The sequence below is a fragment of the Lepisosteus platostomus genome, chromosome 14 (assembly GCF_059453375.1).
Source record: "Lepisosteus platostomus isolate fLepPlt1 chromosome 14, fLepPlt1.hap1, whole genome shotgun sequence".
NCBI lineage: Eukaryota > Metazoa > Chordata > Actinopteri > Semionotiformes > Lepisosteidae > Lepisosteus > Lepisosteus platostomus.
Genome location: NC_142624.1, coordinates 5,074,856 through 5,092,133, shown reverse-complemented (window position 1 = coordinate 5,092,133; position 17,278 = coordinate 5,074,856). Strand labels below are relative to the sequence as shown.

The following is a 17,278-nucleotide window of genomic DNA, read 5'->3' as shown; positions in this document are numbered from 1 at the left end:
TCTTCAACTATCCTCACTACATTTTACAGGTGCGCTATCGAGAGTGTGCTCACATGTGGTATTACAGTGTGGTTTGGCAGCAGCTTGTTGTCTGACCGAAGGACATTACAGGGGGTGATCAGGTCAGCCCAGTCCATCATTGGAGTACAGCTCGCCTCTATTGCGGACATTTTTACAACTCGCAGTCTCAGGAAGGCTGAAAGTATCGTTTCTCACTTTTCTCCCCACTTCCCTCTGGTAAGCGTTACAGGAGCATAAAGGCACGGACCTCCAGATTCAGAGACAGTTTCTTCCTGCAATCTGTCAGATTACCCCTACCACTGACTCACGCTGCTTGTCTGACTTGTTTTTTAACAGGTTTTTATGTCATTCGTTATTTAAAATTGGTGTTGCTGCTTGTATTTCGAAAGTATTTTGGGATGGAAATTCCCCCAAGGCCTTCTTTCATGGTGTCATCCATGATCATGCTGGTAAAAAGGACATTTATTCTGTGGATGTTGTAGCTGTTGGATTTTGACTGTAGTTTTTACAATTGATCTCTTTTTCCTTTTTTCATTTTCACAGCGTTTAGAGTTCACAGGCCTACTTTACATCCACTCGGCAGAAAGCGTTAAGAAGCTTTGAGGCTTGAGGCCAGCCAGTTGAAGTGCTTCCGAGAAGGAGGTTGCAGTGGATTAAGTGGGATATAGCAGGATTAGGCAGGTTTTCCGGGGGAGGATATAGTAAAATCACGTATGCTACTGGTGCTGAAGAAAAGTCAGAAAAGGGACTCTACAGCACCCTCCTTAAAAAAAAAAAACAGGACCCGCAATCTGAAAAAAACGGAGTCTTTCAGACAGGGAGGTAAGGTTCGGGGTTATGGAGGTACTGTACCATAGTGTGTTTTCCACAGCAGCAAATTATTTATTGGGCTGTGTCTGAAATGTGTTCTTCAATGAGAGGAAGCGAGGACAAAGTTGGAGGGTGATGTTGTCACGGGGGTGGTGGCAGTGTGAAGGTACTCCCAGCTTTTGGGAAGAATAAATACAAATACTCGTTGTTTGCAAGTCACTCATTGGTAATTTAGCCTATTTAGGAACCTAAACAGTGCATCAGCAGAGACAAAACAGCCAACATAATCTGTGGTTATGTAACATGCTGAAGGTGCCGGAATATCCCAGAACAGAATTCTATTGTTGCCTGTAGTGTATTCAGTTTGAGAGAGTGGGTATTAGTGGTAAAAGTGAAAATGCTTAAGGTATGGCTTTCACCTTCATGCTTTGAAGGAACATCACTGTTTTTCATTTTCCTCTGTATAATCCTGTTATATAGTTATATATGTTATATCGTTATAGAGGTGTAACTCTATAGTGATGTTTAGATATGTCCAAGAATGATGTGTGGTTTTTGATTGCAGTTACACTGTATTTGCTAGACAAGAAAATCTACAGTGCATTTGCTGGTGTAACAAGGAAGGTATCAGTCTTTTCCCATTCCCAGTCAGTGGGACTACAGTATACTCACTGGATCTACCAAGCCTGTCAATTAGCAAAAGGATATTGCTCTCTTTTCCTACCCTGTTCAATGAATTAAAGTGTCTTAAAGTTTGCTACTTGTACTTAACTTACTGCATTTCAGCCTACATTATCTTTAAACTTTCATAAAATGTTTGTTTAAACACACCACAGTTTTAGCAAGTGGAGACTGGCATTAAAGTCTCTGTAAACTCTTTAATCACAATTTGAAGCTTTTTTTCAAAAAAGATTTTTAGTACTATTCTAATTCTTTAAGTCTAAGATATCACACATTATACACTCTATGTTCAACAGTTTTCTGAGTCTCTAAGGCCTGCAGTTAACATAACTGTCATTATAACAGTTAACCCCTAACAGATTAAGGCATTTTTTCTAAGGTTTGACCTAGAATACCCCTCACTGTCTCTTCAAATCCTTGACAGCCTTCAGGCTTGAGGTATTGAAGGTGAGCCACTGTGAATTACAGTTGATTAATTCCTCAGATAAGGTATTGTATTTGACTAAAACAACAGAACAGGCAGATCTTTAAGTCCTGGTGTACTTTTTTTCTTCAAACGTACCATGAATTGTGTTCAGTTCCATTCATCAGTGCTCTGATTCGAATTGTTACAAGCATAGGGCATCCTTAAATGTGGGATGTTTACAGTCATGTTTTTTTTGTGAATGGTAAAGCTAGGATTTTGTTTTTTTGTATTGGCATTGCATAAATCCTAGCTTTTAGTCTGACAAATCGAGTTTTGATTTGTATGGGTATTTAGGGCAAAGGAAAATTCAGGTTGATACAGTACAGCTGAGTTTTGTTGGGTTTCCTTTTTATTATTCCCATAAGCATACAGTAAACTGATATGGCCTATATTTTTGCAGGAGCTGAAAGCTACCTTTTTTAAAGACTATTTGACATTTAAAACTTTTGATCTCTATCCCTAATTTGCAGCCTTCATAACTGATGGACAGATGTTAACTGATATCTAACTGCTGTGAAAAAGAATTCAAAAAGATTGCAGAAACAATAGGTAGCTTAGAGATGCAGGCAGAGCCAGAGATAAAGACACTCCCTAGAAAGATGTGGACAAAGAGCCAGAGGAGAAAGTTCCCCTACCTTATATAGAGAGGAGCAGGAAAGAGTAATCCCAGCAAAACGTAAAAAGGAAAAGGTCATGAGACAGTCCAACAACAGGGTGCATAACATTACAATATCATGTACTTCCACAGATGTTACTTGTGGACTTATCTTACAAAATTATCAAATAAAATTAATTTTGCTATATTCCCTTAGCACAGCAGCTTTGTTTTCCTTGTGCTGTCTTTTCATCAAAATCAAAGGCACCTTTGAAGCCCCACATTTTCTGGGGCTGTTTTTTTTTTTACAAGAGCTTTGAGGACCATGGTCCGTCACTAACTGAGCTATTGAATTCACTGGCAGCCTCCCCACATTCTCACGGGTCACAGAGGCAGTTCTCAGATTTTAAGAATGGCTTTGATATTAAACTTTCAACAACTAACAGTTAAAGAGGCAGAAAAAGAATTCGCTCACATTACTTTTTCAATCGGTGAGTGAATGATGAGATTGAATGAAGAATTAAAACTGTGGTTTTTACTGACATGGACTGCCTCTCTTTTTTAATAAAAGTAGGGGCAGGTAGGGATTTTGGTGATATGTCTGTTGTTTTCACTGGAGCTTTGGAATACATCTGGGAAGCATTCAAGACTCTAGGATATTTATTAATTGTCCTGACACTGCTTTTGCTGCCATTTAGATTGGATCTGTGTCTCCTCTTGGTGTTGAAATACTGTCTGAATTTCATGTGTATTTTGCAGAATCCGATAGGGAGAGTCTTCAGTGCGCTGGAACGCCGAACACTCAGGATGAAACAGTCCATAGATGCAGAGCCCATAACTCCCCCAGGGCTGAATGAAAATGGTAAAGCAGGCTCCCAAGATAAACCTGCCCCCCCCCAAAAAAAAAACTTTCCTGCTTCTTCCAAAAATTGTTTCACTTCTTGATTATAGAACAACAGCCCACAAACTGCCGGTTTAAAGAAATCTTTAAGTTTACCGTTTTGTCTTGTCATACTGTATGCTTCAACCTCCAATTTTGGATAGACTTTACCACAGAATTAAGTGGCACTACTTCTTATAATTTTATTCTAGTGTTTATTGTAGTGCTATAATTTGCTATTTATTTTTGACTTACGCTGTATTAAACAGTAGGATTCCTTTGGCTCAAAAGGTCACAAACTCTTCTTAATATCAATATTATTGTAAACTTGGGGAAATTATTTAAGATTGTATTTAATATTGTTGAATGTAATTTGAAATGTCCTTCAAATGTCACCTCTAGGAAATAAAATCACCATCTACAGACCATTATTGTCTTCCTAGCTGGAATTCTACTTGGCTATTAATGTAAACAATTATTAATTCACATCTTTCAGAGAGAATAATTAACCTAAAACAGCAGAATTAAATCGCAATTTCAACTTAAGTTTCCAATATGCCTTTTGGGAATGAGCCTAAATTTTATTTCTACTGTATATAAGATATTTAAAAATGCAGAGTCTTTTATCAGGGTTTTTAAACACCTTTGTATTTCAAAACACTTTTCCATCCCATTGCATAGTGAGAGTCATTACAAATGCAACAAATGACCCCTGAAGCCAGTCTTAAATATCAATTTTAGAGTCTGTTTTAGTGGATGTCTAATTTTGTGTGCTTCATCAAATGTAATTTCAAAAGAAACATAACATTACTTGTGAAATGTAGATTTTAACAAGTATCATAATATGCCTTACGTAACTAAATATTTTTTTTATTCCAACCATAAACTGGTTATGTAGCAATTCTGTAATACTTGTTTAAAATAACTATTTAAATGATTATCCCCAGTAATCTAACTTTTTTTTCTCCTCAGCCTCTCAGTGTTCTGTATTCTCTTCCTGTGTGTCTGCACCTATTTCTCCCAGTCATTCCTTCTCTTTTTTTTCTAAACAGTAATACAATAATTATAGCCACACTGGAATGATGAGAACTGAAAGATTGCCCTCTGTCCTTTAGGTTTGTCTGAGATACTGACAAATGTAGTAGAGGAAGTGAAGGTATCAATAAGCCGGGACATAAATGGAGCAGACATCCTCTACAGTCTTTTGAACGCTCCCTGGCTGCAGTCATTGTTGAAGGTAATGTTTTAGGAAACACGGTTTCAACTGTCTGCACAGAAAGTCCAATTTGAAGACAACATGTCGCAAGCAAAGGAGGAGCATATTTATACAAATCATCCATTTCCCTAAGACTGATAAAGCAGAGAAAATCTCACGAACTGTTTAAAGTCATGACTTTATAATATATTCAGAAACTGCCACAAAATTAAACTGTAGACACTTACTGGAGAATTACTGTAGAAGAGAGACTTTGTTTCTTGGTCTTTGTTAGAGCCCACTGTACCCATTAAAGATGCACAAGAACAAAACAATCTGAAATATTGAGCTTGGATGTCTGAGGACTCTAAACATAGGCCAAGCAACTGTGGACAAGCAACTGAAGCATGTTGATCTCTGGCTTTTCCTTCTGGGTGTTAGGTTCAGAATGTCTTTGAATCTCCCTTGCACTATCCATATTACTTATTGAATGTGACTGCGGGCATTGGGAGACATTAATTATAGTTTCTAAATCAAGAATTATCTATCCTGATCCTGGGAGACGAGTCTTTCTACAGATTTTCTAGATCCCCTCAAAGTAACATGGCCTGGTGAACTGGGAGATGGTGTTAATCTAGTCCCATTAAGCCAATTATGAGCTGATGATGAGTAGGCTGTTAAGAGCTGATGTAAAATGAAAACATGCAGATACAGTACACTGGCCCAACAGGATCAGTATTGCCCATCATTCTCTAAACTGAGCCGTTCATGTTTTCTGATAGAAACAACTAGTTACAAGAGGTATGAATTTCTGAATTGCAAGATCTGATCTTTGGCTATGCATTTGGCTTCCTGCAGATTTTGTGTGAGAAACTGCAACATAGTATATGTCCCCTTCATTATTTTAAAGCAATCTCACACAAAATGCTCTGTAGTATAGTTTACTCAGAAACAAACACCAACAAAAATGAATGTTGTGAATTTCTATTGCCTCGTTCATTTTAATTTTTAATTCTATGCGAATTAAATCTCAACTTTGACACAGGTGATTAAAGCAAAGGCATTTGAAATGTTTCAGGTATTACACACTACTGTTAAAATTATAGAGTAAACACAAGAACCAGAGTCCAAAAGAAAGATTACCAACAGGGGAAAGCCACTCAAACCTTCTAACTTGCTTAGATACTATTATGTAAATAGCTAAAATATCTTATCCAACCATTAACTGAAAGAACAGGCAACCTTAGTTGCAGCAATCAGCTTCACAGCTGATCAGCTTGTTAAAGATGCACTCTGGCCTTTATATAAAGAAATTGCATGTACAGGCAGGCCTGTTTGCGAGCCGCAGTCTTCAACCGATGTGTCTCTCCTTCCAGGTATATGAGTGTCTGCAGCAGTACTTGCAGAGAAACCCGAGTCCCTTCCTGCCTTATGCATCTGGACTCTCCCAGGAGGTAAGACTACAGTTCTGACCCTGTTCTGTGACAGTTTGTGAGACCACATGGGTTTAAACGGGACAGTACTTGTTGCACTCTCGAGGTTCAATAAGGAGAACGAGCTATATTTCATAATTTCATAAGACATAAGTCATATTTTCAATAATTATAACATGTATTTGCACTGAAAGCCCCGCATTGCATGTTATTTGGAATACAAGTACTGTTTTAACAATGCAACAAAAAACAGGTTGGAATAGATTACTACTTAATGAGAAAACCACATTAAAAGGAATTAAAAGGAAATTTTTCTTCAATTTTTTTTAATTAAAAATGAGCCATTGCTTTCACCACATGACATTTCTATTATTGCCTCAGCTTTTGCTACTGTTTGAATGAAGAAAACAATACCTCATGCTTCAATGTGTTTTATTCCAGGTTATGTCTGACTTACGAATGTCAGCATCTTCTCCTGATGCCAGAGAGCTCCTGATACTGTTAAGAAACCCACACATGCAGGTAAGCAAATGACAAACTTTACCCACCCAAGTAAATCTGTTCTGCAGTGTTAACTTCCCTCTCAGGCTATACATAACGATGGTCATCCTGTTCATTCTGCCAACAAAAAACGCTTTCAAAGCATTCTGCTCTTACATAGACCATACAATTTCCACGCACGTAGATAGCACCCCAGATCCAGAATTAAACCCAGGGCCTCAGTGCTGAAAAGCAACAATGCTAACTGCACCACCATGCCTCCCCTGAACGTTTCAGTCAAATCGATTAATATTTATTATATGATTAATATTATTGTACTGCCCACACCAGTTTTGCCAATATTGCTTTTGTTTCCATCAAGATTGGAATCATTGTATTTTTATAAAGACTTGCAGCAAATGAAGAGGTATATCTGCACTGAGGTAAACAAAAAAGCTCCTAACAGAAAGATTCTCTCAGCTTTTTTTTCTTATTCCAGATCATTTGATCATCCCACAGTTCTCTAGCATGTCGATACAGGAAATCTGGGTTATATGCGATTCAGCAACGGTTGGAAAGTCACTTTTTGAAAACGAACAAGGAATGTAATCCCATTTAATTCTGCTCCTAGGCAGTCCTGTCTGCCCACGACACAGTGGCCCAGAAAGACTTCGAACCGGTTCTCCCACCCCTGCCAGATAAAATTCCTGAAGAAGAAGAGGCCATGCGAATCGTGTGCCTCGTGAAGAACAAACAGCCACTGGTAAGGAAACAAGCATATGTCGATGTCTATTTCAAGTAAGTTAGGTGATAATAAAGACTGCATGAAAACCTCTCCACCCCCATTTTGGTTCATGCAGCTTATGGGAAATACCTGTTGACCATTTCTCTGGCCCCAGGCCCATGCTGTACAGCGCTCCGCAATAGCTACCAATTGTAACTGGAGCCAGTCCTGCCTCCTGTGTAGTGCATGTTTAGGACCCTATGCAGACGGTATAATCCGGGAGACTGGAGAAGGACAATAGGGAAAACACAGAGAGGAAGGGATGGGAGGACTGACAGGGGGTGGTGCCGACGGTGATCCAGGTCCGAGGGGGAGCGCAGGCAAACAAGTCCAGTGGGAGTCCAAAGTCCGGGGAGCCGGGAGATCGATCCAAGACAAACAGTTAAAAAACAGGAACCGCGTCAGAACAGGAACAGGGAAGTTAAAAACACGATGACGAGGCCAGCCGCTCCGAGTACCAGACCCAGATGGTCAGGACGCCGTGAGGAAGCCTATGGCATCGAGTCTCTCCAGGACCCGCTGGTAGGTGGGCTTCCAGGCGTCCGTCTCCCAGTGCTGTGCACAGAGCTTAGGAGGCATGTAACTTATATAGTGACGAGTTAAACAGGAGACAGGGGCACGTAAGAATAAAACTAATAATAAAAGGTCAGAGCGCCCTTTGACAATGACGGATGACGACCGTGATACCAATTCCACAACAAGAAAAGCTTGCCTTTCTCCTGTGAGGGAATTCACTGTTACTGACATACAGTAAACCAAGGAGCTGTGTCACCAGAGATGTCAGGCAAAGTGCTTCCCTTAAGAATATATGAAAGAGTACAGATGAGGGGAGGCCTTATGGTTCATCTGTCATTTGGGAGGGATTACTGTAGGTGAAGGAGTCAAGGGTTTCATCGAGCCTTTCCTGAAAGGAATCCAGGGTAACGGTTTCACCAACATCCTTGGCTAGGTTGCTTGAAATTCCCACAATTCCTTGGGAAAAGCTATGTCTCTGGTTTGTGTTTTGGTTGATCTTGTCAATACCTTCGGGGATTTTGAATCCTTGTTTTGGGTGTGGTCTTTTTACTTGCTGTGCATTTACCCCTGAAGATGTGTACAACATCTTTTGTTTGTGTGTTCAAAATGCACGTGCTCATATTGCAGGACAGTATTTCTCACCGGTTTACCCCTCATTTCTTCAGCCTAATCTCATTGCTTGCAAAACCTCTCGTCCTCTTCTTTGAAGCCCAATTTTTAGAATTCAGAGACCTTATGCACTGCCTTTAAAGTTAAAATATATGTTTTATATGTAATTATACACCTGAGGTCTTCAGCTAAGTGAAATGTGCACTTAATAAGGTCATTTCCCTTTTTTCATATAAAACCTTCCCATTAATATCCCCTCCTAGCCTTTATAACTTCCTTTTTACCAGTAAAAAGGTGATTGCTACTCATTATCTTCCCTTTGTTGAATTGAACCCTGTTTCATATTGCTTGTTTTATTAAGTACATGTATCCCTTAACTGATTTATGAATTCATTGTAGACCACCGCTTTCTTGCTTTTAATTTTCTTACTCATGGGTGAAATCTGTTCAGTGCTTCAAGCAGAACGCCTTTTAACCATCTTTCCTTTATCTGCTGTCCCATTGTTCTTTCAGTCTCAAAGATTTGAAGGAGAAAGTTGAATGGCAAAAAAATATATATAAATAGCTCTTAATTTAATCTTCTTTTCTGAAAGAGAATGAGACAGAGGGTTTGTTATCTGAGAGCGTCAACTGCACCTTAATATAATTTTCTCTGTATGCATGGTGCGCTGTCTTATTCTCACTAGAAGAAGAAAAAAAACCTAAATTTTATTTGAAGAATGTTAATATTCTGTAAATCAGGCTTCAAAGAAAATCTTCACACACAAAGGGTAAATACATTTTGGGATTTAGAGGGATTAGATGTTTTTTCCACTCTCTCTCCATGTAGCTGTCTGGTGTATCAGTTCAGCTGCAATCAGGAAACTGAATCATTTAACAGGTTTGTATAGTATTTGGCCTTTTTTTCTTTAGTAATAAAAACAAACATTAGACAAACACTCATATATTTATCACATGTAAAGGGATGCACAGTTGGGAAAAAGATAATCACATTGCTAAACCTGTTTCGCTTAAAACAATACTGCCTGCATCCCATCTATCCAGTGAAGTTTCAAGTATGTTTCCTTGGAAAACCATCACACATGCTCAGGAGTGGACCATGTGATATTTGAATGACCAAAAAATTCATTTTTGCTTCCTGATCATTCATGATCATCCAACAATCTGGGTTGAGAGTAATCCATTGTCAATCAATAATTGACAAATCCCTTCATAACTTAAAGGTAATTGTTAAAGGTTTTGTCTGGCATTATTATCATTGTGGCTTACTGTCTACAGAGCTGCAATGACCTTAGTTCTGCTGTATTGACATTCACAAAGAAGTTATTCAGCAGGAATTGCCCGTTCAAGGTGGCTAACTGGCTGAAGAGTCAGTGGCCATCTGAAGATATTAACTGATCTTAAGAGATTTGTCCAGCACAACATTCATGCCATCCACAATAATCATACACAGCTGAGTAAGAGATTATTTTTTAATATTTTCTATTACATGTAGATTCCAAAAAGAAATTTGATGATTATTTCAAAATGTCAAAATGGAAATGGGAAAATTATTCTTTCCTATAACCCTGTGTGTATGTAGTTTTGGAAACATACACAAAAGAAAGAATGAGTCAACATGAAAATCATGTAAATCTGAATTCACAGGATGTCTGTGAAATCTGTTGAATTATGATTTTTTTTACACATATTTTATATATGTTTCGTATTCCACTGAAGAGAAAAGGACAAAATAATTTGTATTGTTTTGAACAAAACTGATAAGGGTCAATAGGAGCAGGAAAAAGGCTAAAGTGTCTCATGGTCTCATTGTAATTCCATGGCTTGGATAACCTGTGTACACAGGTTAGGCTTATTTCTATGACTCAGTGATCAATATAAAGAACTTGTTATGAGGTGAATACGGATTCAAGCATTAACTGTACCACTGTTTCACTGTGCTGAGCAAGTTTCCTTTGGATGAGAAGTTCTGCAAATGTCCTTTTATTGCAGAGGGTACCAATTATACATAGTTCAGCTCCTAAATGCTATAAGATGGTTTGGATAAAAATGTCAGCTTTTTTTAATCGATCAAATGTGTGCATCAGAGCTGCAAATCTGTTCTTTATGTGGATATCTAAATCGGAGTTTGTCTTAATCCTGGGATTCTAATCACTCAAGAAAAGGTGCATTCTGCATCTCCACCCTACAGATTTCAACCTAAAAGAGAACATTTTTTCTTTGAGTCTTCTCCTTATCTATAACCCTGTTTAACCCTGCTTTTTCCCTACACAACCTTGGTCTGAGGTAATCAATTAAAAATCAAGCACACAGTGTCAGCATACTGTATCCAATTAAAGTCGGTTTCAGTGGCCCAAAGAACTTTGCAAAACATCACTGCAAATTCCTACCAAGTCTCAGCTTCCAGCACAATCCAATCTGTGAGAAATGAGGGAGAGTATTATCCCTGTCTCTCCTACCAAGAAAAACTGCAGTGGTCTCAAGAAGAGCTGGGACATCTTGAAGCGCCACACCAAAGAGAAGCTGCTTTTTGCCAGCAGGAAGCCGGGGGAGAGGAGCAGGAAATCTGGTTTCCTACATGTCAAACCTCAGTTTGAGACACCGGGAAATTGTCAACTCCGCAGGCAGAGAACAGCTCTGTGGGATGAGGGTGTCAACAGCTCCTCTGCGTCTCTGTGCAAGTCCGTGGCGATTGGTAAGAGCTCAGAGATTGTTTCTGTAAGCACCTTTTCACAGACACGTGACATATTACAATTAAAAGCACTGTAACATTAACTGTAACAAAATACTAAGTACTATATTCAGCCAAGATCAATCTGTACATATATATAGCATGTATGCTGTGGACATCATGCAGACACCAATTAAACAGCCATGCAGAAATCTGACATGTGAATCACGTTTGCAAAAGAAAGATGGGATTTTCATTTCCTGAGAAGATGGCTGTCTTTATATGGTAGAGCTTGCTAGAACAGGAACAAACTATTCAGGGCCGGTAGGGTCAGAAAAGGAACCTGTCCCAATCCATGCTGATAAGTTTCAGTTTTGGGCCTGTCCTTATTTGAAAACTCTTTGTCTGTGTCTCTAAGGATCAACAGCGTGCAACACTGAAGACACAGCCATCACTAATCTATAGGTTGACCTTATAGTGCCAAAAAGATGACAAAACATGTATTGTTTGGCACTAATTCACATGGGTATTTGACAACAGGTCTTGATTTTAGATAGTTAATTCTCTCATTATGTATTTGGACCATGTTATGTATCTCACATTATGTCTTATCTCATTTGAAATTGAGCATGTATTTTAATCCACACTATAGGTTAATCATGATAAAGTTTCAAGCATTAATTTCCTTTGGGGGTCGCGCTATTGTTACCGTGTCCAATACAATAGAACTGGTATTAATTTGAGGGTTCAAGGGGTGCAATTAAATTGGACTTGCAAGTTTTTCTCACATATTAATATTGTTCCTTTGTTTTTGCTCTGAGATGACGCAATTGAAAAAATTGACAGCGAGTCAGAGGAAAGTCCTTCTCGCCAGCACCAGGGTTGTCGGAGAGCAGCCACGAATGACTCTCCTGGCTGCAGTCGACGTGTTCACACGGCACCACCAAGTCCATTAAACCATGCCAATAGGAAGACACGGTTCGTTGAAGTCCACTGTCCTCCAGACTTGTCCCATCAGGAGAGCGTGGAGGAGCTGAGGTCTTCAGTGCATTCTGTGGCCAGTACTGTGGACAGGGCCACTAGTGACATCAGGCTCCTAGGAGAGAAGATGGTTGCTGCCACTGAGATGATGTCAGAGACCATGCAGGAGAACACCCAGGCCTTGAACCTGCTGATGGGGGTTGTCGACAGGCTACAGGACCTCATCTTGGCCAGCAGTTTGCCAGAGTTGGCCCGCAGGGAGACATCCACGTCTTCGTCCTCTTCCTCGTCGGGTTCTTTCAGCGAGTTTATTTACGGCACGACAGCTTGCAGTCAACCTCAAGCTCCTAGTCGCTCTTTTGTGAAGGCTGGGGTGAAGCAGAAGCAGCAGAGTTTCCTGAGGGCTGACCATCCGGTACGCCTGCCTAATGGTTTGTGGGACCTGAGGCCAGCCACTGAGCAATGCAAGATGGGCTGCCTATCAGTCAAAAAGAAGAAGAAATAACTGCTTCCCCAATCTCGTCTTTCCCCACCTTTTCTTCCACATGAAGGCAGAAACCACCTCCTTTTCAACCTGATCAGTACGACAGCCAGACATACTGTACAGTATTTTAAGCGTATGTACACATACACAGGATGCTTGTATACTGATGCACAAAAAAATGCAATAATGAGGTCTGATGGATGAAATCACATAGACAACAAAATCATGGAAAATATGGACCAAATACACATCCAAGGAATCTATATGAATCGGTTTCATTACGAGATATTACACAAGTCAAATGCCCTAAGCATTAATACAATCAGTATAGTATAGATACATAGACTCCATCCTTTGGGTTAGATTGTGTAGCTAGTGAATGTTGGCTTGTCAGAGTTCTCTCCAGTTGTTGGTATTTGCAAGTTGCTCCCAACAGAACAGTTGTTCTGTTGGACTGAGGTGAGGAGAAGCTGGCCAAAGCAAGAATTCAGCACCATTTTGTTGAAGTCATTCCATTATAATAATAGCACTGTGTGGAAAATCGACAGTTCTTATACGAAAGGAAAGAATCATTAGCTCATGGATCTCATCCTTATATTGCTGAGTGTTTGGGTTCACTTGAATCTACAGCAAAGTATGTTTCTTGACAAAGATTTTGCAACATAGTATTATACTGTATAAGTAATAGGTTTATTCCATGCCAAAAAGAGAGAAAACAAAACACAACGTTTCGGCCGTGAAGCCTTCTTCAGGTGTCAAGAAGAAGAAGGTGTCTCACACCCGAAGAAGGCTCCACAGCCAAAACATTCTGTTTCCTTTCTTCTCTTTTCAGCATGGAATAAACCTTTACTTGTTCCTTTGCAGCCTACGCATGCTGACGCAGCTCCCTACTTGAACTACTTTAAACTTTATGTACACAATGGATTAATACAAGTCTTCCACTGTTGTTTTTTTTAATTGCATCAGTATATTTTTGCATATGTCCATGTAATAAGGTCCAATAATATTTTAGGTGTCTCACATTATCTGTAAATATGCATAAGAAAAGTATAAAATGTTCCTCTTTATTAGTAGCTGATGGGCTGAACATTATTTTACACACTGGCTATAAATATTAATCACAGATAAGAACCGTGGAGTAATAGTGTCTCAAACTGTAGGTTTTGATAGGCAGTACCTTGATAGATTGGCAAAGAAGGAATTTAACATAAAATAGTGAAGTAAATCACAGAAAGACATGTCTGGTCTCCTGTTTGATTATTTGATTCAAGTTCCGTTAGATATGTGCAAAAGGCCAGACAAAGCCAAGAAACGAATGATTTCCTTTATTTTCAGAGCAGTCCTTGTTTCTGGGACAAACAGAGAAAGTTACACTTGTCCTGTAAATATCCCTGTTTGAATGCATTTTTTTTTCTCTTGCTCTGCTTTATAATACCGTACATATCTAATGATACACAAGATCGAACAATCCTTAAGCTTGTTCGCCCCCTAACAGTTCAGCCACAGCTCCAGGAAGGGCAATCTAAAATTCAGAACAGTGAACAGAGACTGAACAATGGAACGTGAGTTTTGCCATAGGCAGTTTTTCATAAGCTTCAATTGTAGTATTCTATTATCAGTCATTTGTGCCCATATCACTGGACCATCCATCTTTTATTCTGCAGCCTGTTAGCTGTAGGATTCTGTGCCCGAGACCTGTACCATCTTCGCCAATTGAGTTTGGGGGTACATGCTCTGTGCATTCACTGTGACGCATGCTTTCAAAGGTTTTACAATCCCCAGTTTCAAGTAGTAAATTATGGATGATCTACAGTCTGCCGGTTACTGTTGATAATGACTGTCAAGTCTGCTGTGACATCGTGGCAGATGAAATTGGCAGAGTGGCATAAAAGCCACTTCTGTTCTGTTCTTGACATTTACAAAGGTGGATCATTAATAATGTACCTGCATTTTTGGGCTTAGGTTTAGCATTCAAGTGGGTATACAGGAAGTGTTATAGCCCATTATAGGTCAGATCTTAGTTTTCTCACTTGAATTGAATAATCAAGTGTAAATATCAGTTTACTGCATAGCGGAAGTGTACTGTACATTGCATCAGAAGCTGACAGGAAAATTGACATTTACTCCCATCTCACTCCATTGTAGTCTGCCTCACTTGAGTCAGTTTTGCTGTTCCACTTCTCAAAAAGCTCAGGATTAGGACCGACCAAGAGAGAGAAAGCTCTGGAGACGCTTTGCAATGGGATAATCATGAAGAGGAAAGGCAGATGAAGCTGAGAAAAATGATGCGAGTTGAATTGCCAAACTAATAAGTTGGCAGATATCTGTAATAAGATATTACAGATCTGTACTAAGATACAGCAGATATCTATAATAAGATATCTGTAAGATATATAAACTATTCCAGCCTAACGTGTCTAGGAATATTTTACCTGCAGATTGCTTCATATGGTGGACCATGCTTGTGAAACGTTTATGACAATCCTAATTTTTCTATTTCCCCCTACACAAAAGACAACAGAAAGAAGATATGTTCAAGTATTTGGTTCCCTTGATGTACTCTCTGAAGTTTTTTTAAGAAACTTTAAAACTCTTATCCCTGTGGATGCATCAGATACAGTTTTACATATCTGCAGCATCCATGGCCTACAGGAAATATACAGCTCAGTTTGCACAACACAGCATGCTTAGTCCTGCCCAGCTCAATTCAGTGAAAATAAAGTGGGTGAAAGGTATTTTCGTTAAAAAAAAAGGATGCTGTGGAAAGATAGAAAAAAACTATGGCAGGTGTCAAGCACATGACAAAACCCTAATTTGTGACCTCCTGTTAAGATCTTGAATTTCACCCAAATGAGTGTGTCAGAGTAGCCTTGTCTTATTTTATTTGATTTTTTTTTGTGTGTATTTTTTTGGATCGAGGATATAGCCATGTGTTTCCTGTGACTTTAAAAGGAAATTGATATTACAAGGGAATAACTCCAGTGGAATGTCCAGTGTCTGTTTATTATGTAACAGTTCCCTGTATAAAGGGAAACAGGTTGGATTCGAAACATTTCCTGTTAATGGCAGTACTGTAGATCAATTAAATGTCATATTAAATTATTCAATTGGAAAGTGTCTTGAGATAAATTAATTAAAATTGTCTGAATACAGTATATTAAAGTAAGGGTGGCATTGTGGCACAGTGTTTAGCATTGAGGACCTGGGTTTCTGTCTGTGTGGAACTTGTTCATTCTCCTCATGTTCCCCTGGGTTTCCTCTGGATGTCCCGGTTTCCTCCCACAGTCCAAAAACATACTGGTATATTACTTTTATCTACTTTTTTCTGTATCAGAAATACAATATCAGGAAGGATTTTGCACAGTTCCTTCTGCTGTAACAAGTGGATGGAATGCAGTGGACTCCCTACTGCAATCTTAATGGCATGGACCTACAGCTAAGACATCCCTCTTTTGATCGTCTTGTTGGACAGCTGGTTCTTTCACATCTTAGTTTCATGGCCCATCTCGTGTGTTTTTGTTTGGAAAAGGCGATGGATAAGAGCTCTGCCTCCATGTGGAAGGAATTAAAAGGGATTGATGGCATTCCTGAGGGAGGTGAGTAGCCCCTAACCAGGATTTGTCACCCACCAACGTCATTACGAGGTGTCTCAAAGCTCTCTGTGGCTTCATGCGTGTTTGCTCATGTCTGATGTTAAGAGTGCCGTTTTTGTCATTCTGTGTTCATTCATTGTACCTGTTAACACCACAGTGTTGTGCCTGATCACTGTGTTTAATCATTAAAAACGGAAATAAAAATACAGATGGTTTTCTTCTTCTTTTTTGGTAGTTGTGTTTAGCTTTTAGGGGGGCATAATCATCGGTGATAGGACTACTACTGTATAAGTGGCATCGAAGTCAATGTCAAGTGCTGAAACCTTGCTGACACACAACATGGATGCCACTCAAGTAAAAAGGAAAACAATCCACAGGGTTACGTTTTTAAAATGACCGTGACAGTTCTCATTGTTGGGTCATTATGGCTTTCTTCCTACTTCCACCTCTGCTTAGGAAATGGCGAAACGGGCGGGTTTCAAAGTTAGAGGCTGCTTTAAATTTTGTTTGCAGTAACTCTCATGTGCATGATCTGTGTAATGTTTGGTCAATATTCAAGTCTACTTGGTTATATTGCAGATTGCAGTTATTATGCCAGCTGCAATATAACATAGAATTATAATAACATAGACAGTGTATTAATGTGCAGAATTCAGGGCTCTTGTAATTGTGGATACCCCCTTCTTTCCAATTTAAAAATGACATTTTAAAATTTCAAGAAGCATCATCTTTTAAGGGGGACTATTTGCAAGAACAAATATTTAAAATGAATAATATTTTCGTTTTGTGGTCCCACAAACTCTCTAAGTCTTAGTCCTCAAAAATGACCACATACGTAAAACCATCACGTCTTTCATCTACATACAAATTGCCCAATACAGTTTTTCTGAGTATTCAAAATTATATTAGCAGTGGAACACCTTGGAGCAGTTTTCACTGATTGAATTGTCTCTTTTTCCAAAAATAAATATTAAAAAGATAGTGTACATTAGTGTGAGGCAACGTATCTATTTCTAATAAACTTGTCAACATTATCTGGCTGAAGTAAACTGACGTTCAAATGATTTCGGATATTGAAA

The 17,278-nt window shown here is 39.0% G+C and overlaps 2 protein-coding genes across 3 annotated transcripts in view; both read left to right on the top strand.

Annotated features, from left to right (window-relative positions):
* The first annotated feature begins 313 nt into the window (after positions 1-313).
* Positions 314-17,278, top strand: part of LOC148648768 (MAGUK p55 subfamily member 4-like) — a 36,368-nt gene continuing 19,403 nt past the window's right edge. For both annotated transcript variants that reach the window (XM_088606677.1, XM_088606676.1), the window contains exons 1-6: positions 314-843; positions 3,333-3,435; positions 4,569-4,690; positions 6,025-6,102; positions 6,523-6,603; positions 7,193-7,324. In XM_088606677.1, the coding sequence (XP_088462803.1) occupies positions 3,381-3,435; positions 4,569-4,690; positions 6,025-6,102; positions 6,523-6,603; positions 7,193-7,324 (468 nt within the window). In that variant the 5' untranslated portion in view covers positions 314-843; positions 3,333-3,380. The remainder of the gene's footprint in view (positions 844-3,332; positions 3,436-4,568; positions 4,691-6,024; positions 6,103-6,522; positions 6,604-7,192; positions 7,325-17,278) is intronic.
* LOC148648769 (uncharacterized) lies at positions 10,898-16,407 on the top strand. The gene is made up of 2 exons (XM_088606604.1): positions 10,898-11,165; positions 11,963-16,407. Exons 1-2 carry the CDS (start codon positions 10,898-10,900, stop codon positions 12,625-12,627), a joined length of 933 nt encoding a protein of 310 aa, XP_088462730.1. The 3' UTR covers positions 12,628-16,407.